Here is a 23176-nt window from a genome sequence, read left to right on the forward strand (position 1 = left end):
GCCCAGTCCTAGGGACATAACAGACACCAAGTAAGTGTGTGTTGCTGCCAGCTTCTCAAAATTCCCCAAACACGAGTAGGTTCAAAGGCTGGATCATTACTACGCATTGATGCAGAGTAAATTACCCCAGTACATAGGTGGCTTAAAACAGTAGTTTTTATCTGTTAAGACTTTAGGAGCAGCTAAACCGGACAGTTGGACTTAGGTCTCTCATGAGTTGCAGTCAAGATGCCGAGTGGGGCTGAAGTGTAACTTGAAGTTTCGCTGACTCTTTCACATGGCTGTTGGCAAGAAGTCTCAGTTGTTTACCACCTTCCCATGGGGCCAGTAATGCCATTGCAGCTGGCTTCTCTCAGATCAAAGGGAGTAAGACTAAAGCAGGAGCCACGATATCTTTTATCACCTTGGGAGACACACAACTCCTCTCTCACTTTATTCTCATCAGAATTGAGTCGCGAAGTCTAGTCCACACTCAAAGAAAGCAAATTAGATTCTGCCTCCTGATGGAAGCACCAAATCCTTTGTGGACATGTTTTTAAAACTACCACCCGGCCCTGGCTGGTGTGGCTCAGTGGATTGAGTGCTGGCCTGCACACCCAAAGTCACCGGTTCAATGCCCAGTCAGGGCACCTGCCTGGGTTGCAGACCAGGTCCCCAGTTGGGAGCATGAGAAAGGCAGCTGATCAATGTATCTCTAGCACATCCATGTTTCTCTCCCTCTCTTTCTCCCTGCCTTCCCTTCTCTCTAAAAATAAATAAATAAAATCTTTAAAACCACCACTGGGACATAATGCTTTGCATATGGCTGTGTGCTCAATATGACATGTCTATTAAACCGATCCAAGGAACAACCTTAGACTGTGACAGAAACCCTTTGGAAATTCTCTCTCTCGTAATTTATATCCCCGCCCCCCAAAGCAGAAACAACATGCACAAGAGCCCATCGCAGCTCTGAGGAGTTCTGTGCTTTCCCGAGGAGCATTCAAACCCCTGCCCCTCTGGACGGTGCTCTCGGGCTGAATCCTCCCATCACCTCCCTGCTTAATTCCAGGGAAGAGAGCTCACTCCGAGGGACCCCTCAGCGTGCAGAGGTGTGCTCCCTGCAGGGGGTGACCTGACTGATTGGAAACATCCCCGCAGCGTGTCAGGTATGGGCCTGGGTGGTGTAAGCATGGGAGGAGAGACAGATGATGCTCTCCCAGGTCAGAGCAGGATGGGGAGAGGCATCTGCTACCGCGGAGTCGGCAACGGTTACGTGTGCATGTCATTCTCCCAACAATTACACTTACTCTTTAAACACTTCTCCCTGCTCTGTCCCAGGAAAGACTGAAGACTGCTTGATTTTTGTAAGTAGTTCCTCCAGCTCCTCAATAAGTCAATTTCTTATGTTAAGGCATTACAAAGGTAAGGCCTGGTAATGATTTTACCTCTAGTAGTAAAACCTTCTTATACTACCCCACATTCTGCTTTTTATTAAAAGTTTAAGAAAAACAATTTGGAGAAATACTTTTATTAAGCAATCTATTTTAAAAATTGATAGGATTTCCCATTGCATAGATACCATACATTTTCAAAATTGAGGTTCTTATGTATAGTTTCCCACTTTCATTCATTCTTTTCATCTTATATCCTTTTGTTTTCCTTATACTTGCTCAATGAATTTGTATTTTAAATAGTTCATAAAAAGTATTTTGGTGTACTCATATGAAAATGATGGTTGTTCTCATAATTGTGTCCTTCTTTGTAGGATCCAAATCTAAAAAAAAGAGTAATTGACATGTAAAAATCATTCAGAAAGATATGTTCTTCTATAAATTCTCAACCATAACCTATTGTGGTTTCCTTCATCCACCATAAACCAGGAGAGATGTGATCAATATGTGAAAGAGCAAATAAAGAAATAAAAAGGGGTTGTTTATACGCACGTGGCAGACTAATATTTCGAACTTTACAATCTTCTTTCCAGGGTTATGGATCATTCCAAAAGTGAAACTGTTTAAGAATTACTGGCCAATAACATTAGTGAAAAATAAATCTGGGTTTCTCTCTAGTCCTCAGAGCAGTAGGTGAAGGGATCATGAATTCCAAAATGTCATTTGTGCTACAATTACACACATTCGAAATCTCTTCTGGCACAAGTGCTGCGGCCTATTTACCAATGAAAAGTAATTAATTACACAGCTCTCGTTGGTACGAGGAAATGCAAAAGGCACTGGAAAGGAAGCTAACACCTGAGAAAATGAGGCCTTTGATTTCCTTTCTTTATCAGCATGGAACCTCCACAATGTAGGAGCTAGGAGTTCTGTTTACATTGTCACCACATTGTTTACATTGTCAAGACAATAAGAAATATTAAAATTTTGCCCAACCTTTGACCTGCTGTTTCACTCTAGAACTGAGCCCTAAGGAAGTAATCAAGGATATTCCCAAAGATATAACAAGTCCCTGGAAGACTTCTTATGTTAATGAAAAAATACATGTGCAAAAACAACTAAATTGCTTAGCTAAAATTTGGTACTTCCATACAATGGAATATCACACCATCATTAAAAATATTTTTGGAGGAATACTTTATTATGGAAGGAAGTTTGTAAGGTATTATTTACATGAAAAAATAGGTGGCCCTGGCTCACATGGCTCATTGTGGATTGAGCACCAGCCTGTGAATCGTGAGGTTCCAGGTTTGATTTCCAGTCAGGGCACATGCCTGGGTTGTAGGCCAAGTCCCTAGCTGGAGGCATGTCAGAGGCAACTGATGAATGTTTGTCTGGTGCATGTTCTTCTCCCTCTCTTTCTCCCTCCCTTTACCTCTCTTTAAAAAGAAATAAATAGGCCCTGGCTGCTGTAGCTCAGTGGATTGAGCGCAGGCCTGTGAACCACACAATTGCGGTTCGATTCCCAGTCAGGACACATGCCTGGGTTGCAGGCCAGTTCCCAGCAGGGGACTCACAAGAGGCAACCATACATTGATATTTCTCTCCTTCTCTCCTTCCCTTCTTCTCTAAAGATAAATAAATAAAATCTTACAAATAAATAAATAAATATTTTAAAAATAGATTAATAAATAGAATGAATACACCTATATATACACATACAATTTTATGTTTCCTACATTTACAAAGTTGGGATAATTGTGTCATACATAGATATATATGCATATAAGCAACAAAAATATATCCCAAAATTTTATCAGTGATAACTTGTAGATTGCTTATCTCCCTACCAGGACATACGCTTTGTAGAACAAAGACTCGGCCTGATTCACCACTCTGCCCTCAGCATCTAGCACAGGCCTGGAGGGTGCTGGCATCGTGGTACTCACGGAATATTTTGTTGAGTTAAAGAATGGGATTTGGGGTGAATTTAGTATTCTTTGACTATTTCTATTTTGTACGTTGTCCCATGTATATATTTTTGATAAGGAATTTTTTAATTAAGGCAGGGCTTCTCGTTATGCTTCTGTGGTTTTCAGAATTAAACTAAGTGGGATTTAACTCCCTTTCCAGGTGGTTTGGATCAATCTACAGTTGTAATTAGCCAAAAATATCTTATTTGAACTTCTCCACACTCCTGGTGTGAACGGTAAGGAACCAGGAATACCTTTTTCTTCCCAATGAGGGAAGAAGTCACTCTAGAAGTCATCTCAATCGGCAAGAGGAGACAAACTTCCTGTGCCTCACTCCCACTGTTAACACAGCAAATACTACTGTTGCTGTTGCAACTGCTGCCTGTCGAGCATTGGTCATGAACTGCCCTGAAACACGTGTCATTCAAACCTCAGATAACCTTGGAGGTAGGCGCTGCCATTTCCCCATTTCGCAGATGACAGACTTGAGGCTTGGAGAGGTTAAGCAGCTTGCCCTCAGTTACTCAGCTGCTCGGTGGCAAGACTGAGGATCTGAACTGCGCAGCTTGGCTCCAGAGCCCACGCTCTTCACAACCATGTTACATGTACAAAGGGAAATACCAAGTACAGCCAGGGGAGCAAATCAAGGCTTGGTTACAGCTCTCCTTACATGCATTGTCTACACTTGGTCTAGTTTTTTCTTGTTGGAAGGAGAGAGAAGGAAGAAAAAGAGAGTGAATCAATGTCCTTTCTTCCCCCTCAAACAAAATGAGGTCTGAGAAGTGTCTATAGCTATCTGTTGGTAAAACTAGTAGAAATGTCAAGTAATAATGTACATGACATGCCCCAGGTCTGGTTTTATGGCAAATGTTTTCTCTCATTATTCAATTGTGGGCAGACACTCCAAATCACATCTTTTGCTGCAATTAGATTTCTCAGACAACCTTTTTAAAACTAAACAAAATCCAATGTATTTCACATGACAGAAGATCTGCGATGGAAATGAATGGTCCACTCTCCATAGTCTCAATCCTATCTGCACATTAGAATAACCTGGAAAGACGTTTTAAAATCCAAAGCCCAGACCACTGAGAAGTCCTGAGGAACTGGTCTGGGGGCGGTGGGCAGTGGGGGGACCTTGGCAGTGGCAGTTGTTAAAAGCTCTCCAGGAGAATCTAATGTGCAGCCCGCACTGAGTCGCAGCAACCCAACGGCACTGCAAGGCTCCCTTCAAACCTCCAGACTCTGCCATGTAACCCTAGCGAAGTCACTTCCTGCCTCTGCCTGAGCTTTCTTACCTGTAAACCGGGGATAACAAAAGTACCCACTGGGTGGGGATTACCGTATTTTGCCACGTATAATGCGCACCCAGGTTTTTGGTCCAAACTTTCAGAAAAAAAACTTTCATTTTAGTTTTTCACTTCAATTATTTATTTTTTATCTATTTATATTTAGAAACTTGTTTTTTGAATTATAAAGGAATTCTGGCATGTATTTTTTAACATACTATGGCACAAGACATTTTATGTAACAGATAATTACAAAACACAAGAACAGATACAAGGTATTTCAGGTGCTACTCATGTATAATGTGCATCCTTATTTTCCCTCAAAAATTTTGGCAAAAAAGTGTGCATTATACACGGCAAAACACAATAATCGAGATAACATGCAGCGCACTTAGCTCAGGGCCTGGGCCACAGGAACTCCCGTGTCAGCTACCGTTGCAGTAACGCTGGTGATAGGGATGACGATGCCTGTGTGATCTTTTCCACCTGAAGTTCAGACCACAACAGACCTTGCTGTCTCGATTCCAGACAGCAAGGACGAAACTTCAACCCAAAGCAAGATTTTATCATCTTTACCATGAGCTCCCTTACCTGAACGAACCTCTAGAACCAAGTATAATTGGTAGCTCATTGGGGGTAACATTTACGCCCCTGGAAGGGATGCTGTCTCATATGTGTAGGCTACAACATGCAGGAACTCACTCACCGGGGATTGAAATGAATTTTGGGAGGCACTTCCCTGTGGTTTGTAACCACTTTCTGGTTGTCTCTGTAATCAGCAAGGTCATCAGGGATCCTAAATTTGGCCATCTGAATTTCAGAGTCACTCAGTCCAGCGTGGGAGATTCTTGCATAACCCAACCTGTGGCAGAAATAGAAATGGTCTGCGAAGATGCTGTCTCCATACAGAAATCTTATGAGACCTAGTCAATGATACCTTCCTTATCAAGCCAATTTCCCATTTCTGACACCACCCTGTGTATCACTAGAATTACCTTGATTTGTTACTCTAAATATTTATCAACACATTACTTTTATAAATGAATAAAGAACACGCATATAGATTTAATTAACTAAACAGAGTTGGCAACCTTACTCTACTTTTTTACACTGATGAATAATATTCTGTCTATACACATCGTCTCTCACACAGTATATTTTGGAATATATAGAAAACCTTCATTTTTTTGACATGGCATGCTTTTTTTTTAAAGATGTAACTTCCCAAGAGATCACACTACAACATAGTTGTAGCTCTGACAAGTTAGTTAATTTACCCGAGATTACATGGTTAGAAGTTGGCAAAGCTGCAACTCGAGCCCAGGGCTTTCTCAACCTGTTTCCACCACTCCATACAGTCCAAAGTGGTGCCATCCCTAACGTGTGATAGCTCCATACTTACGCTTACTAGCTTACATAGTCTCCTCTTTCTATAATTAAGCTTCGTTTGCTTCGCCATTTATTCTTCACAAGTCATTAGGCTGTGATTTGGAAAAAAAGTTTAAATTGCCCAACTAACTGAATCGCTGTTTATAAAAAGTAACAAAATTAATTAACTGCTTCCAGAAAGTTTTTCTATCCAGGATAGATCCTCCAAAATCATGGTAATAATAGACTTTTTTTTAAAAAAAATCAAACACCTATGCTCACCTGATCAGCCCTCGGTACATAATGTATTCACACCACCTGTCTTCATCCGTGCTGTCGATATCCTAATGAGCAGAGAAGAGAATGTTTACAGCGTTAGAACAGGGCTCCCGCCTGAGCTGCCAAGAAAACGTGTGAGCGACAGTTATGAAATATGCCTCTGTGCATGCTGTTTTCTCTGCCTGGCTCCAACTGATCCTGCGACGTCCAAGTTATTCATTCCACAGATATTTCAGGAGCACCTACTCTGTGCCGGTACTAGATGCTGGGAGAACAAGACGAACGTGGTCTAAAGAGGCAGTTAGGGAAATCAGCAATGACAGTCCTGTTCCTGGCCCCGTGCAGCTTTCCAAGTCGCTCATCACAGGCAGAATGCACAGAACCTCCATCGGTCATCCTACGGATGCACAGCAGCTGTACGGTTCTGTACGGCATTTGTTTCTATGTCCCCCTACCGGCCCTTTCCTGAGCAGAGGAACTCAGTCGGTTCGGCTCTCTGGTACTTAGCAACAAACCTGGCGCTTGGCAGGCACTCAACCTGTGTTTGTTAAATTGAATCACTGGAAATAAACACGTTTTGGGAGCAATCACGAGTCTTTTGGATCTTGAAAGCTTGAGACCCGGGTTTTCTTCATCAGAGAAGCAGAATATACACATTTTTTATACTGTGTTGGGAAAACTCTAAACAAGTAGCTTTTATACTGAAGAGACTTCTATTTTCTCCATTATAAAAATACTATAAATAAAAAAATTTGCTTCTTTATCACTTCTCAATTTGACTATTAACATTTAATTTAAAACATTTTTAAATCACTAAAAGAATACACCACAATTTATTGTCTATTTCTTAATTTTTAAAATAAGCTTGGTGGTGGAAGTATGGATCCTTATTAATCTTTATTATTTTATACCACATACATACATATATATATGTGCCTTTAGTATACATGAAAATTATAATAAAATTTAAACAAAAAGTTTAGTGATTAAAACAGCAAATAAGGTAAAAAGGACTATCCTGGTTTGCCTCAGGAAGAGATAAATTTTACTCACTCAGCTGTATATACTGGGAATAATAAACTGTGAATATGCTTAACTATGATTTTATTTTATTAGGTTTTAAAAAGATGCTATCAAGTTTAAAAACTGCAGAATTTAAATACTCATTTCTTAAAGAGAAAAATCTGTTCATGCAAGCATTTACGACCAAAGCTCTCTGCATTAATAAACTTGCTGATAGAAAAAAGCTGTGTAAGAATCCACTGCCAACCTGGCTGGTGTAGCTCAGTGGATTGAACGCGGGCTATGAAACAAAGGGTGGCCAGTTCGATTCTCAGTCAGGGCACATGCTTGGGTTGGGGGCCACGCCTCAAGTATGGGGTGTGCAAGAGGCAACCACACATTGATGTTTCTCTCCCTCTCTTTCTCCCCTCCCCCCACTCTCTAAAAGTAAATAAATAAAATCTTTTTAAAAAAAGAGAATCCACTGCCAATCTTGACACAGTTTCTGATCATTAATAGTAGAAACCAAGGATAATTAAATAAAAATGAAAATTCCATTTCCCTAACATTACCCATATGCCTTATACACACATACAATTTCTTCTCTTATTAGATGAAATTTTTTCCTAGACTTGCCAAACACCACATTTTCTAACATTCTTTTGTGCTTTGTAGGCCATGTACTTACACTTTCATCTTACTTGATTTTCTACATACAGCTAGACACATAATGCATATATGTGGCTACCACTCACCACTCACCTCCTACATACAAGACTGAGGGCTTTGAAGACACTTCATCATAACAACCCTATGATGCAATAAATATGGCTACCGCCACTTTATAGACACAGACACTGAGGCCCAGAAAGGGTAAGTAACTTGCCCCAAGGTCACACACAGCTGGTAAATGCAGCACCATCCAGGCCAGCTAATCAGTGATTAGAGACCGTAGGAGAGACAGGTCCCTCCACCAGTCAGCTACAGAGCCCCAGGGGCAGCCTGTCTTAGAACCCTGGGCATGGCCCAGCCACCAGCCAAACACAGGAGCAAATTCAGAAAAACAAAACCAAGCCACCAAGTCAACTCACAAAATTATAAGACAATTAAACCACCGTTGTTTGAAGCCACTAGGTGGGAGCTGGTTCTTTACACGGTGATAACTGACTGGCGCAGCCTCTGGGAGGCCACACTCTCCCTTTGTAGCTTTAGTCTCCTTCACCTCCTTTCTGAGATAGTCTTCCTCCTCTTCCCTCACCCATCACACGATAGCCACGTTGAATCAGGGCTTGGCCTTGGCCTCCCTTTTGCACTTCGCTAATTCCATAAACAATATCATCCACTTCCATGGTTTCAGTGATTACCAAAAGGGTGGTGACTCTTCAATCTACATCTCTAGTCCTGAGTGCCCTTCTCAACTTCAGATCCATATATCCAGTGGCCTACTGGGCAGCTCCATTGATATATCACAGATGCCTCAACTCAGCCTAAAGCTGAGCTTGTCATCTTCTTTGCAAAACTCTTCGTTCTTATTATTCTCTATAGACCCTCCGACCGAAGCCAAAATCAGGAGCCCATCTTGACTCCACTTTCTGCCTTATCCACTATGCCAGAAACTAACTCATCTCCCCAGTAACTGCCTTGTTGTTCTTCTAAAATGGCAGCATTTTTAGCTGGGTGTATGTACATATCAGGACTAAATATTGCACATCCTAACTTCCTGAATCAGGGGTGTCCAACCTTCTGGCATCCCTGGGCCACACTGGATGAAGAAAAGTTGTCTTGGGCCACACATTAAGTACACTGCAACATATAATCCCCCCCAAAATCTCATAAAGTTTTAAGTAAATTTATGATTTTGTATTGGGCCTCATTCATAGCTGTCCTGGGCTGCACGTAGTCCATGGGCCACAGGTTGGACACCTCTGTGAGTGTACATCAAGATGTGGCAATAAACTAAATTCCAGCCAACGAAATGTAAGTACAAGTGTTGCCGGGTCACTTTCCTGGAATTCCCCAATAGAGATAACTTGCCTGTGCTCTTGGTCCCTTCTTGGTCTTTTCCCCTCAATCTTCCTGCCCAGAACACAGGTGCTGCCATCTTGGATCAAGGGGCAAACTGAGTATGGAGGCTTCGTAAAGCGGAGCCCCAAGACAGAAGGAGCATATTCCCAAGACCACTGTGCTGTACTAGTGCTGACTCACCTACCCAGACTCTCATATAAAGAAACGCTACACTTCTATAGCAAAAAAAAAAAAAAGAAAGAAAGAAAAGGAAAGAAACACCCTTCTCTTTTATTTAAGCCACATTGTGTTTTCTGTCACATAGAGAACCCCTCATCATGGCATCCTCTCCCTCACCTGTCTTTTCAAGCACCTGGTAAGATGGACAAGCTCTTCTCCCTGCAGATTTTATCTCAAGTCATGAAGTTAAAAACAAAAGGTAAGGGACTGAGACATCTACATAGGGCTTTCCTAAACAAAACAATTATGCTGCTCATTATAAATGAATGCAGTTAGCATGGCAGTGTGCATATCAGTCCCCAGGACGGGTTCGTGTGTCAGTCCCCCAAGGCATGATTGCACCTTGGTACACTGCCAAACCCGAGCGCTTGAGACCTGAACAGCAAGGACTAATTTAGTGTCACTTAGTGAGGCGCTGACTGGCTGATTGGCCAGCAGCTCCGCGTGCCATTTCATTTTATTTTTACTCTCAGCATCACAGCTGACTTTCACAATGGGGCAGACTGGATTTTTGAAATATGGCTACAATAACTCACTCTCCATACAGTATTGTTATAATGTGATGTTGATACTCCTCAATGGGGTCACTTGTCTTCCACTTGAATGTGAGCGTGCTGTGACAATGGCAGAAGTCACACTATATGACTTCTAAGGCTAATTCATACAAGGCAGTACACCTGTAACAATGGTTTCAATGATTACCAGGGTTCTTCCTGGCTCTCCTGGGAGACTTATTCTTGGAACCCAGCCATCATATAGGGAGGAAACCCAAGTACCCCATAGAGGGGAGCCAGGACCCACACACGCAAAGCCCCAGTTGAGCTTCTAGTCAACTGGACCAGCACCAACTGGCCACTTGTAATCCATCTGCAGTGTGAATCCCCCAGGCCCCAGCTGAGCCCCTAGCTGTGTGGAGCAGAGAGGAGCTACCCTCTGAGCCCTGTCCAGACTGCAGATTCACGAGCCCGCAGGTGATTGCTGCTGTTTGAAGCTAGTACACTTTTAGGTGGTTTTCGGTGCAGCAGTAGATAATTAGAATACACATTAAGTTGTTGAGTCAGTTTATTTTTACATGGAGCACAGACACATTACTCAATACCATATTTTGCTGTGTGTGGCACCCCCACATTTCTGTGTGCATTATACACAAGATTATCATAGCCATTATTATACCCACAGTGTGTAATCATTACACCCATGTATAATGCGCATCCTTACTTTTCCCTCAAAAATTTGGGCAAAAAAGCTGCACAGCAAAATATGGTAAGCCAACTCCGATTCAGATTGTGTTACCTTCACATTGCCATGTTCGATGAGCTGTCGATAATCTCTGGAACCTGGCGCCGAGGTGATGTACCCCAGAAATACCACCTGATCCGAGCTACTTCTCAGTAACTTTGAAACAGCAATAGCCTGAAGTTTCCTGTCGAGGTCATCTCTGAAAAAGCACAAAAAATGTATTTTTTTCTATTTGCAAAACAATTTTTAATAAATCTTGGGCACCTACATTCCCACACACATTTCTTCAAGTTGCTCACACCCCAGAGCAGTTCCCACCAGAGCAAGTGTGTTGATGTTCTGGAGAGGGACGGGACTGAGACACAGTGCCAGCAGCCGGTAAGGCTGACGGACTTTCAACTAAGAATGACATGACCTTCCCCCACAAATCATTTGGAGTCTAGTCAGTTTAAATATCTATTCCCAAAACAGCATCTTTTTTCATCAGAAGAAATTATGTCCATAATCATCCAGTAATCAGTATTACAGCTAAAGACTGGCAGTCAAAAAACTTTTTTAAAGAAGCAGCAGCCCTGGTAAGAGGGAGAACCCTAACATCCACAGAACACGCCAGACTTATGTAACCTCAGCTCCCTCAACTGAACAGCTTGTAAAAGTGGCTACACACGACCCTTCCATTATGCACAGCACAATGTTAGTGTATAACTGAGATAAATAGGCAAGGACATCAAGCTTCGGGGTGGTTTACAGTCTATTTGGGGAAGAGGAGGAACATCATATTTGACATCTCCACCCAGGAAACCTGAAACCACTCTAGGTGTTTCAAACAAAGTAAATTTAATATAGGGAACTGGTTACCTAGGTGATGGAAAGTCAAAGAGCAGTCAGTGAGGCAACTGGAGCTTTGCAACAAGGAGAAACCAGTACCACCTCTAGAGCCAGGGGGACAACAGAAGGGAGGCCAACAGCCAGGAGCCTGTCCTGACTGGTGCTGCAGAGGGGGCTGCCCAGAAGGACCTAGGGTCCTCTAAGGAGGAGCTGGGGCCCCAGAGGACACTCACTTGCTGCCAGAAAACCAGAGCAAGCACAAAGGGAGGATGAGAAATATATACCCTGGCTCCTCTGCGCCCCCTGCCCCCCAGCCTGCCAAGTGCCTCCCATCGGCTGCAGGCGGCCAGAAGGCAACAAAAAAGGAACTGGGGTTCGCTACAATGTGTAGCCCAGAGGGAGATGAGCCAGGAATGAATCCAGGAGCAAACAGGCGCTAGAACAACACAGACATTTACGGAGAAGGAGGGCTGGTATATGATTAAGGAAAAGGCAACGACGAAGGAAGATAGAGGGGGATCACCGAGGACCGAGAAGGTTGGAGACACCTCATTAAGGTAGGATCTGAAGATGGGACTAAGCTTAGATAAGTATGTGTGGACAGCTGAGTACTATTAAAAGATGTCTCAAGAAATGAAAGAGTGAAGAGAATGACCACTTGTCTAACATCTTTGATACTGAATTCTCTTAATAACTGAGAGGCAGGCGTTCGCTCAATTTTTAAATGATACTAAGGAACACGTCAATGGCTATTTTCCATCTCTCCCACCCAGATCCATTCTCGGCCTTTCTCTATGCCCTGGGAAGCTGACCCCTGCACAGTTCATCTCCTGGGCTCCCTGTCTGCCGATTTCCAGTTGTGTTTCACCAGTGGGAGGCACCAGTGGGAGGCACCAGCAGGAGACGAAAAGGCGAAAGGAAAGAGGAGCCGGGGTATTTCTTCCCCAGTCCTTCTCCCCCCGTCCTTCCTCACGCCTCGCAGCCCCTGGCTCCAGCTCCCACTTTGAGAACACTGAGAATGTGAATGATTCCCCACTGTTACTCGTGCCTCGGTGCCTCGGCATCTCTGATCCGTTCCTTCAACCCTTCTAACGTGTTAGTAAATAAACCACTACATCGAGTGAATTCCATTCCTCCTGACACATGGCACCAGGATCGAATCCAGGTGTAGAAAATTCTGAAGTCACTGAAGCACAGACAGCATTTTTGTACATATATTTCAGAAATATATTATTGGGAAATAATCTATGAATTTGGCTTTACATTTTTTCAGGAGATAAATGTCACCCAATGACAATAATAACAGAAAATCTATGTACAGATACAAGACAAGGAAAGAGAGAAAACATATACACGTTTCGTGATCTATTAATATCTGTTTAGCCCAATAACCTTATAATGTGGGCTGGAAAAAAAACTTCTTTCCAATTTTCAGTGACAAGTGACCTAAAACTCACTAAGGTTATGTTACACGGGAACCCAGACTAGAACGCAGGTTTTCAGACTACAGGTTCTGTGCTGCTTCCTGTTTGTATATTTACACATGTTATAAATGGGAGGAAAAACAATGGAAAAATCAACTGGTGGCTTAATTACCGAAAATTGAATCAAAAAACAGCATGTACCTAAAAGATTTCTAAGAAATGCTGCTATTTCTTACTTCTCAGTTATAAAGAGATATTTGCATAGTCAGTAATTTCTAAAATCTTGTTGATCAGCTAATAACATGCACAAGCATTCCGTATTTCATTCCTAATATGATTTCATGTTTGTATGCCATAATCACTGGAAAATGAAATCTCTAAACATTTATGCACAGTAAGAGTCCTGTATTTAGTACTGAAGAAAACAAAGACGAACAAGCACATGTCACAGTGGCTTCACAAATTATCCGAAACATGAACTTCCTCCTGTGCCTTGGTGGGAGGCCAGTGACCCAGGGCTAGGCTTCTGAGGAGGGACACCAGGGCTCGGCTCTACGGACAGAGGCTGTACCCAGCAAGGTGCTTCAGACACACTTGATTTCTGTTTGATAAATGAATCATTTTTTAAGCTGCCCAGTGTCCTTTACCTCCAGAGCTGTCTGACCTGGTTTAATAATAAAGGCCAGTGTTAATCGAGCACTTACTGTGTTCATGTACTTTGCATGAGATAATACATCTCATTTCATTCTCCCAAGAACCCTATGAAACAGGTGCCCCTGATTTACAGATGGGAAAGCTGGTTAATAACTTGGTGAAGGATACACCATGAACTGGGGTTCAGACCAGACTGCCTGATTCTAGGTTCTAGAATTCCATGTCTTTGACCACTAAACTACACTGCCTCCCTCCCTCGAGTTACGTCTCCTCAATAACAGTGAGCTATCATTGCTACTGCTGTTGTGGTCATTATGGTTAAATCGAGTGAGTAAGACAGCAAGGAAAGGCTGTGGTGTCATTCAGAGAGCTGTACAGGTATGGGCAATAGAAAGGAGACAAGGCTGCTCTTCCAACCCAGTCTGAGCGCCGCCTTTCAGTCTTGTCTTCCCTTTCAACTCCACTCCTCACATCACAGAGGAGCTCGGAGGGAGTTGAAGGGGACAGCAGGGCTGGTGTGGGGGGCCATGGGAAGCAAAAAAAAAGGCATGGGGGAAGAAGCAGGTTTAACTGTTTCTTAGGTTAAAACCTTGCAGTCTTTTTTTAAAAAACACAAAGTGACTTAAAAAAAAAAGATAAATCCAATTCCTGTGCTACTTAAGGTCACTGGAATGATTTCTGAAGGCCTGTAGTTGCTACACGAAAGTTACTGGGAGAAACGGGTGTTTCTACCAACAGCTTTTCAAAGAGATATGGACCATCTATACCATCCATCTTCCAGACACCCTCCGTATTTCTACGGAGGCAAGCAAGAGTCCGATTAGTGAGTGGATCTCAAGACTTGTTTATAGCACTCATGCTCTGACTTATTTCAGGAAAGATGCAAGCGTGCTTTTGCAGATCCCCATAATACTGTGAGAAAAAGGGAGATAACCAGGAAAATAAGGGGAGCAGACCCATTAGTCTCCTTTAGGTAACACTTCGTACGACGAGACTGTTTTTCTAAAGTTCATATGTCACTTTATAGCTCCGTGGCCTCACGTTATGAACGTGAACAGAACCTGCACGCCGTAGTTCATAGCACCTAGCACTTTATCTCGGTGTTTATTATTACTACCACAGAATGTTTACTGTGGTAGAGCACCAGTTATGTACCTTTTCTTTGCTCTTATAACATATTCTTGGCATCATTCATGATGTACTCAGTACTGAGCCACTAGTTGTGAATGCTATTTCGGGGGGATAAATCTCATTCCCCACTCCTCACGTCTCCTTATAGAGGGACTTTCTAGAAAACCATCTCTGGCCTCTCTCTCTCCCCTCTTTTCTTTTGGGGAGGATTTCTATAATTAATGGAGTTTAGAAGAATTAACTGGGCGGACTTGTCTCAAATCCTCCTCTCTCTCTTCTTGAAAACTGCTAGTTTGCAAACAGGGTGTTTTCTGGTTCACTGGCTCCACCCAGGTGAGAGCTTGACAGGTAAGCTTCGCCCCTGCCAGGGCGGCTGGGGGAGCTGGGTTCACGTGTTGCTGGGAGATGTATTTCTGGGTCCAAATGGATGCCCGGCAGTCATGTTGTTCAAATAGGTTATCAAAATTAAAGGTGAGGTTTTGATCTCCCTGCCAGATTCCTCTGCCTATCTGTCGGTGGATTGTGAAGACACGGGAGAAAAAGGGATTCCCTTTTTCTACAGCCGGGTTTAGGTAGGCCCTGCAAGTCCAGTTCCAAGGACTTGCAGGGCCTACCTAACTCTTTGCCATACGACCTTGGTGGGACAAGTCATGTAACCTCCCTCAACCGACCCTTTTTGTCTATAACATGGGGCTATAATGGTATTTACTTCATACAGAGTGAAGATTAAACACATTAATGCACTCGGCCTAGCACCTGCTCAGCGACTGCTGGCTAACACAGCAGCCTTGTACCACCTCTAAGGACTGCCTGTATCTCAACTGTTTCTATGCTTGATTTTTAAAAGCAATCATACAGGGAAAATTACTTAAGGAGAAAAAAAAAGAAAGCAACACAGGTCACTGCATAGAAGACAAAGTAATGTGCTAATAATGTTTCTAGGCATTAGACAGACCAAAGAACCCACTCGTGATTCCCAAAGTGTGTCACAACAAAATCCACCAGTTTGTCTGAGATGTTTACGGTCAGGGTTATAGCTGGTGCAATCTCGCCCTCTGGTGACGGAAGAAGGTGGTGCTCCGATTTCACAATAGGGTATCTTGATAAAACCATAATCCTGTAGGCAAATGAAAAGAAACATCATTGTTGGTCCAACGACATCCTGCAGATAGGACTAAGCAAATGCATTAAAAGGGGGGGGGTGTCACACTTCACGCATCCCACTGAGGGGCACTCGGAGCAAGAATGTGGTGGAGACTTATGTGGCAGTCTGCTTATTGGTTCATTGTATCTCTGCTATATAGCATTTCTCGCTGTGTCACTAATAAACTCTGAGAAAACAGAGTTCTATCAACTCTGTTCTACTAAGTGCTATGGAGACACATAAAGGGAAAAGTTAGTAATACACAAAATCCATTTTACTTGCATTGTTACTCTGGCAACATATTTGTATAAACAATTCTAATATTCATCAACACATTTGGAAATGTACAATCTTGCCAGCAAGGACACAAAGTAACAATTTACAGAATTAGAAATTAAAGCCCTTCCAATAAAGATGTGAAAGTATGCTCCACCTTAGTGTAAGTCACAGAACTAGGAAGAGGATGAGCAGAGCCGGACCGCATGGGGCTTCTCTAGCCTGGCTGCACACACCGTCTCCCCGGGCCCTCGGGAGGCCCTCTGCTGGGACTGTCCCCACTGATGATAACTGAATCCACACGTCCAGTCTGTCCCACCCTACTCAGCGCTCCCGGCTACGCACAGCTGCTTCCTGGATGCCACTTGTCTGTCCAGGGGCATCTCAAACTTAGCACAATCCTGTTACTCTCCAGGTCGTGCCAATGCCATTCAACAGCATCATCTCCTATCAGGTATTTGGGTCAAAACCCTTCCCCGTTGTCCTGGACTCTTCACTTCCAGGCCCCTGACACCCCAAACATCACTAAGTCCTGTGGGCTGTGCTCCCAAACAGTTCTTGAATGTGCCCCCTTCTGTCTATGCCCACAGCTCTGTGTCGTCTCCACCATGCACCTACATTTGCCTCATCACTGGTCTCCATGCCCCCGCTGGTGCCCCTAACACTCTGTCCTTCCATGACCAGATGGCATGAGCTTTTAAAACTGTAAATGAGATCAGTCTGCTTTCATGTTTAAATCCTCCAGTGGCTTCCCATCACAACTGAATTAAATCAAGTCCTAAGCATGGGTGACGGGCCCTTTAAGATCAGGTGCCCACCCTCGACTTCATTTTTTCTCAGTTCCCCTTGAGTCTCTATGCTTCGGGCACGCCGAGCTGGGTCCTGCCTCAGATCTTCACCCCGCTGATTCCCTCGGCTCTCCCCGCGCCTGTGCCCTGCGGTTTAGAGCATCTTCCTGACCATTCCACCTGCATGGGCATCCCCACTGCCCCTGCCCACTCAGCCACTTTGTCTCGCGATAGCTTGTTTCCCCTTCTACAGAATGTGTGATCATTATCTCAAATTATCTTATTTCTTTGGTGTGCGTGTTTATTTTCTGTCTCTTCACACCAGAATGTATGCCCCACAAGGGCCATGTCTAGGTCAGACGTGCTCACTGTTGTAACCTCAGCTCCTATGCTGAGGGGTGTGTGAGGAATGGTGAATTGAAAACGCCCGGTAACGGGGAGACCACTGACACAATCATGGAACATGCAGCACCTTCTCATCCCCCAAGATCAAGGGGCCACAGCCACAGGTCTAGGGCATGCCGATGTCGACGTCCTGTATGCTCAGGATGTGCCCAAGGCACACTCACCCCCAAGTGTGATCCCTTGTGCTCGGACCAAAGTCAGTGTAGAAACCCAACTTCTCTCCTAGCCACATGGTTAGGTCATTGTTCCCAATAAAGGGCCTAGAAGCATCACTCTCCAAAATTGTTATGAAATCTGCACCTGCTCAGAAAAAAAAGGGATGGAGTGATTAACCACAGCAAGGCAAAAGCTGTTAGTACAACTTTGTTCTTGAACCCTTCGCCTTGACTCATAAGTCAAAACAAAATTCCTAATGAGACATGAAGTGAAGTAGACCAAATTTGCGCTATAAGGGCATATCCTCACATTTAGAATGTAATTAATACATAGGATGCCATAAGCAAATGCAAGAAAGGATAAAAACATAACTTCTCTAAATTTTCAAATATTATTAATATCATTTCCCAAATCTCAAATGAGCTTAATGCCTCTTTTAAACTCCCAAATTATGTTCAGGAATGAGAGAGTGGTGTACAATAGTGTTTTATTCCTGGACAAACACCTCCATGGTATCAGCACAGCAGTGAGTGTATGGGTTTCCCCAGACCCTGGCCAGATGTGCCTTGGAGGCCTGTGATCAGGATTAAAAAACCCTCAGCCCTTTCCCAGGAGATGTGCTTATCATTAGGAATAACCACAACAGTTCAGCCCTTTACAAATCTCACTCCACCCTCCATGCAGTTGACCTCTGAACCAAACGCCCACACATTCTTAAGCATGCTCATACAAAGATGAAGTCACCCCGTACCCCAACCCCCAGCACAGAAACTTAAAAATTGCCCCTTAGGCTCTTGAAAAGAATTTGTTTCACAAATGAGCATCACCCTGACCCATGCTGCCTTTTATTACAACAATTTTCTGGTCCCCAAAGTGAGCCCCCAAGTGACAGGAGCCATCAGCAGGGGCATCTCTAAGAGCAAAAACATGACAAGAACCCCCTGTAGATACCCAGTATGAGGCTTAGTTCAGAATCACCTGAACTAATTGCTCTCAGCCTTTTACAGAGATTAGTTTATAACCCATCAAACCCTCCTCCTGTTACTTATGATCCTGCTCAAAATAGAGGTAGTGATAGTGGTTTTTCAAAACCTAAAACTAATTCCAGTAAGACTTACCTGTTTGGTTAAGCAGTTGAGCCGATCTTTCTAGACTGGACCACCCTTCGTTGTCGTAGCCAAACCGGAAAGGCCAGATGGCGGCAGAGACCTCTGTGGCTGGTGCCTGCGGGAGCTTTAACGGTGATTTAGGGTGACTGTGAGCAACGGCAGGCCCAATGACCTGGCTTTCTCCACCTCTCTCTAATGCAGCAAAGGGTTTTTCTTTAGGCATCTGCCCACATTTAAGTCATACAAATAAGGAGATATTTGCTATATGGTATTCTCATAACCTTCTGTGAACTTCTAGCTTAAGCTTAGACGTTAGAAGGAAGGTTTGGAAAGTGAGCATTTGCAATAGGCATTATTTACAACACCAAAGATTTAGGAAGCAGCCTGGCTGTGGTTTCAATAGGAAAATGAATAAATAAATTGCATCATGTGCACATAATAGAAGACTACACAATGCTAATAAGTAAGTTGAGGCTACATATTTCCATATGGATGAATCTCACAAAGATGATTTTAAGAAAGAAGTGGCTTGTAGAATATATATGTCAGATGTCATTTAGATGAAGTTGAACACATGGAAAAAACCAGCATTGTCTAGGGATATATCATCTATCATAATAATATAAAGAAATGAATGAAAAATATAAGCACCATATTCAGGGGAGAGGTTTCCCTTGCACCAGAGGAGAATGAGCTCACAGAGGGACACGGAGAGCCCTTTAACATGTTTGTAAAGTGGTGTGCTGATTCTAACCTAGTTACAAATGGTGTTACTCCCCTATTGTCCTGGTAAGTCCAAACCTCAGGAGCACAGCCCCTTGGAGAGTTGCTCTTTTGGGTCCATGGGCTCAGAGACTATACTGCCCAACCCTAACCACCCATCTCAAATTAATACCCTTGATCTGCAACAGGGACCCCGTGAAAGAGTATGGCTGGATCAGAACAAATCCATCACCACACGTGAAAACCAACTCCGATACTGGGTATCGGAGCTCCGACTGGAAGAGGAGTAAGTAGCGATCTCTAGGCATAGGAGGGCTGGTACTCAACACAAACAGTTCGATGTGCCACCACCAGTGAGCAGGGCATTTCATCTTTACACAAGAAAGATTACTCAGTTTAGTGAACATCATGTGAAGAGAATGGAACCATCAACAGAGATTTCAATTGGCATGTTTACCCACCCCTCCTCATACCACCATATTACCTCTGGGTTTGATCACTCCCAAACCTGGTATTCCCTCATTCTTCCAATCTCGGTAAATGCCACCTCCCTCCACCCAGTTGCTCAAGCCAAAAAAAAGAAAGAAAAAACAAAACAAAACAGAGGTATCCTTGATACCTTATTTGTTCCTCTGAATACTGTCTTTCTCCCCTACTAGAATGTAAACTTTGTAAGAGCAGCCATCCTGTCCAACTTGTTTACCTCCAAACCTCTGTCACCAGGAACAAGAGACATCCAATAAAGATTTGTCAAATGAATGAACAAAAGAACAGGTAATAAACCCAACTGAAATGACGCTTTTTGAAAAGAAACCCTGACATTACATGCCCTCTTCTGAATGACATTATTTGCAGTAATAATGACTAATAAAGGAAAAAAGAAAGAGATCATGTAATGTGTTATTTACTTAATTAGGAAATGGTTACTGAGTTCTGAAAGTGTGCCAAGCACTCCTAGGAATGCCAAGGTCAACAAGAGAAGCACAGCCTGTGTCTTCAGTACAGTTTTACATCTAATATGAAGAATTTACCTGGCAATGCAGATTGCTAAAATCCAAAGTTACCACTGCAAATTCTATTTTACCCAAAACTAGCACTACCTTACATTCCAAAACACAACAAACATTTTATCAGAGCAGATAGAAAGCATAATATGGCAATGACTTTCTCTCGCCCACCTTTCTGTCAGAGCAAGAGGACAATAAAATGTATAAAACTGTAGAGCAAGAGGGAAAAGAAAGAGATGAGAAAACTGCCACAACTTTTCAACACACAAGTTACCTTACATCTGCAAAATCAAGAATTATCTGTAAGTTTTTTCTTAAACCAAAGAATCTCACATCATTGCCTTTAGTAATATCTACCAGGGAGTATAAGAAGCCCATTATAAAATAGTTCTTTATTTCACAGTTTAGATGTGTTAACTCATGGGATGACAAAAATAACTTCATAAAATAAAATCATGAGCAGTTTGTTTCTATTATATGTGTCTTTGCTAATCCCCAAACCAATCCAACTTCATAAAATAATTCTACTATGTTATCATCAGCCTCTGACCTAAGGGCTAAGGAGAGATATAGGACCCTAAATTCATTACATCCAGGTCTAGAATTCAATTCTAATGGTGAAGCATACAAACTATATGTATATACATATATATCATATAAATCTATATTAAGGTTTTTAATTACTTACACTTTTTCCCAGTTTGCTCTCATAGGTTTTATGTCGTAGTCCTAATCCTAATAGCCCAACACCAACAAGCAGCCACAAAACTAAACAAAAAGAAAAGATACTTGTTTAAAAGAAATTAAGTTTGCTTAAAATAATTTTCATGGAATTATTGAACCTATTAATCAAGGATTTTGTGCAAAGGGGAAATGTCTAATTCGTGGATTAGTTTTCATATGTGACATGCATACTAACCCATACTTTAAAACCAAATTTCAAAGAATCTTCCCTAAGATATGCCAATGACTATGAGCTTAAAGTAAAAATAAATCATAAATAGAACAGAAAATAATACATGAGAAAACAACTCTCCATGAGCAGGAACCAGCAGCAGGAAAAAATACCCTGAAGAATCAAGCCCACAAATACTGCCGATATTGAACTTTGAGAATCAGAATATAAAATAGACGCTTAACATGTTTAGAGAAATAAACAGGGCATTCAAAGTATGACTGAGGAACGTGAAACTAAATCAATGATCAGGAACAGTTTTAAAAAAATAATAGACTTGCAGAAATAAAATTAAATAATGACTATAGTTGAAAGTAGAAGCTCAATGGACAAGACAAATAGCAGATTAGATGAAGCTGAGTAGAGATTTAGTGCAAGGGAAAACTTAAAAATAAAGGTAAAGAATATGAAAGAGGTTAAGAAATATGGGAAAGAGAATAAGAAGGTCCAACACATATCTAATTAGAGTCCAAAAAAAAAAAAAAGAAAGAAAAGAAGAGCCAGACTGTCAGGATTAGAAACAAAAGAATGAGATAGAGGCAGTATTTGCAGACATAATGCTGAGAATTTTCCAGAATTGATAAAAGACATGACCCTTAGCCTCAGAAAGCCCCAAACACTCCCAAGTAAGATGAGTGGTGAGTGCGGGGGGGAGAAGGATCTGCATCCAGATGTACCACAGTGGAACTGCAGAACGCCAAGCAGAATCATAGCAGCTGCCAGAGAGAAAAGACAGATTATCTCCAAAGGAACAAAAATTGTGACAGCTGACGTCTCAACAACAAAAATAAAAGCCAGATGACAGGGGAGTATCTCTAAGTCCTGAGGTGAGCGGGGAGCACTTACTAAAAGCACAGAAATTAAAGATATAATTTCCAAACTAGAAAGAGAAGTGGGGAGGTGGGGGATGAATAAAAACCCAATCAATGCAAAAGAAAGCAAGAAGATAAACAAGAAAAAATATACCTAGAGAAAGTAGAAAAAGAAAAGGGAAAGGAAGATGATAGCAGTAAATTATAATACATAAGAAATGACAATGAAAAGAGATTAAACTTTGAAGTTAAAAGTCAAGGACTGACATTCTAGACAAGGCAAATCAATGGAGAGAGTGGTTACAAGGAGTCTGGAGGAGGGAGGGAAGGATGAATAGGTGGAAAGCAAGGAACATTTAATAGCAAAACTACTCCGTATAAGACTATGATGGCCAATACCTGCCTCTATACATCTGTCCAAACCCACAGAATCTACAACCCAAGAGTGAGCCCCAGTGTAAACTGTGGACACTGGGTGATGGTGACGCATCCGCGTATAGTCATCAGTAGTAATAAATGTACCACTCCAGTGGGGGGTGTTGATAGCGGAGGAGGGGCAGGGGGGGAGGGCTGTGTGTCTGTGAGGTCAGAGGGTATACTGAAAACCTCTGTTCTTTCTGCTCAGTTGTGCTGTGAACCTAAAATGGCTCTAAAAAATAAAGTATATTTTTAAAAATCACATAAAACTGTCTGAACAACTTTGCACGTAAACTGTTCCAAATGCCTGAATTTGGTGAATCAACTAAGGAATTATGGTTCTTAATAATAAATTTTTAAAAAGACAAAGACTGTCAGGATTAAAAGCAATTAAACAAACACTGCCAGACCCTGGTTTCATGAAACAGAAATGAAACATAATAACACAAAAACCCTCCTTAAATTGTAAACCCCTTAAATTTTAAAATAATCTTTTCAAATTATGATAGAGTACATATTCAGGGATTTTTTAAAAGATTTATTTATTTATTTTTATAGAGGAGAAGAGAGGGAGAGAAAC

The 23176-nt window shown here is 42.3% G+C and overlaps 1 protein-coding gene across 1 annotated transcript in view; it reads right to left on the reverse strand.

The window, feature by feature from the left end:
• Nucleotides 1–1540: 1540 nt before the first annotated feature.
• CWH43 (cell wall biogenesis 43 C-terminal homolog) overlaps nucleotides 1541–23176 on the reverse strand; it is a 45377-nt gene continuing 23741 nt past the window's right edge. The window contains exons 9-16 of the mRNA XM_037034186.1: nucleotides 21101–21180; nucleotides 18692–18806; nucleotides 17582–17717; nucleotides 15772–15921; nucleotides 10822–10966; nucleotides 6286–6347; nucleotides 5342–5497; nucleotides 1541–1756 (exon numbers count right to left, since the gene is read on the reverse strand). Of these exons, the coding sequence (XP_036890081.1) occupies nucleotides 1678–1756; nucleotides 5342–5497; nucleotides 6286–6347; nucleotides 10822–10966; nucleotides 15772–15921; nucleotides 17582–17717; nucleotides 18692–18806; nucleotides 21101–21180 (923 nt within the window). The 3' untranslated portion in view covers nucleotides 1541–1677. The remainder of the gene's footprint in view (nucleotides 1757–5341; nucleotides 5498–6285; nucleotides 6348–10821; nucleotides 10967–15771; nucleotides 15922–17581; nucleotides 17718–18691; nucleotides 18807–21100; nucleotides 21181–23176) is intronic.

This window comes from Sturnira hondurensis, unplaced genomic scaffold (genome assembly GCF_014824575.4).
Source record: "Sturnira hondurensis isolate 20B ecotype Veracruz unplaced genomic scaffold, ASM1482457v3 Scaffold0022017, whole genome shotgun sequence".
NCBI lineage: Eukaryota > Metazoa > Chordata > Mammalia > Chiroptera > Phyllostomidae > Sturnira > Sturnira hondurensis.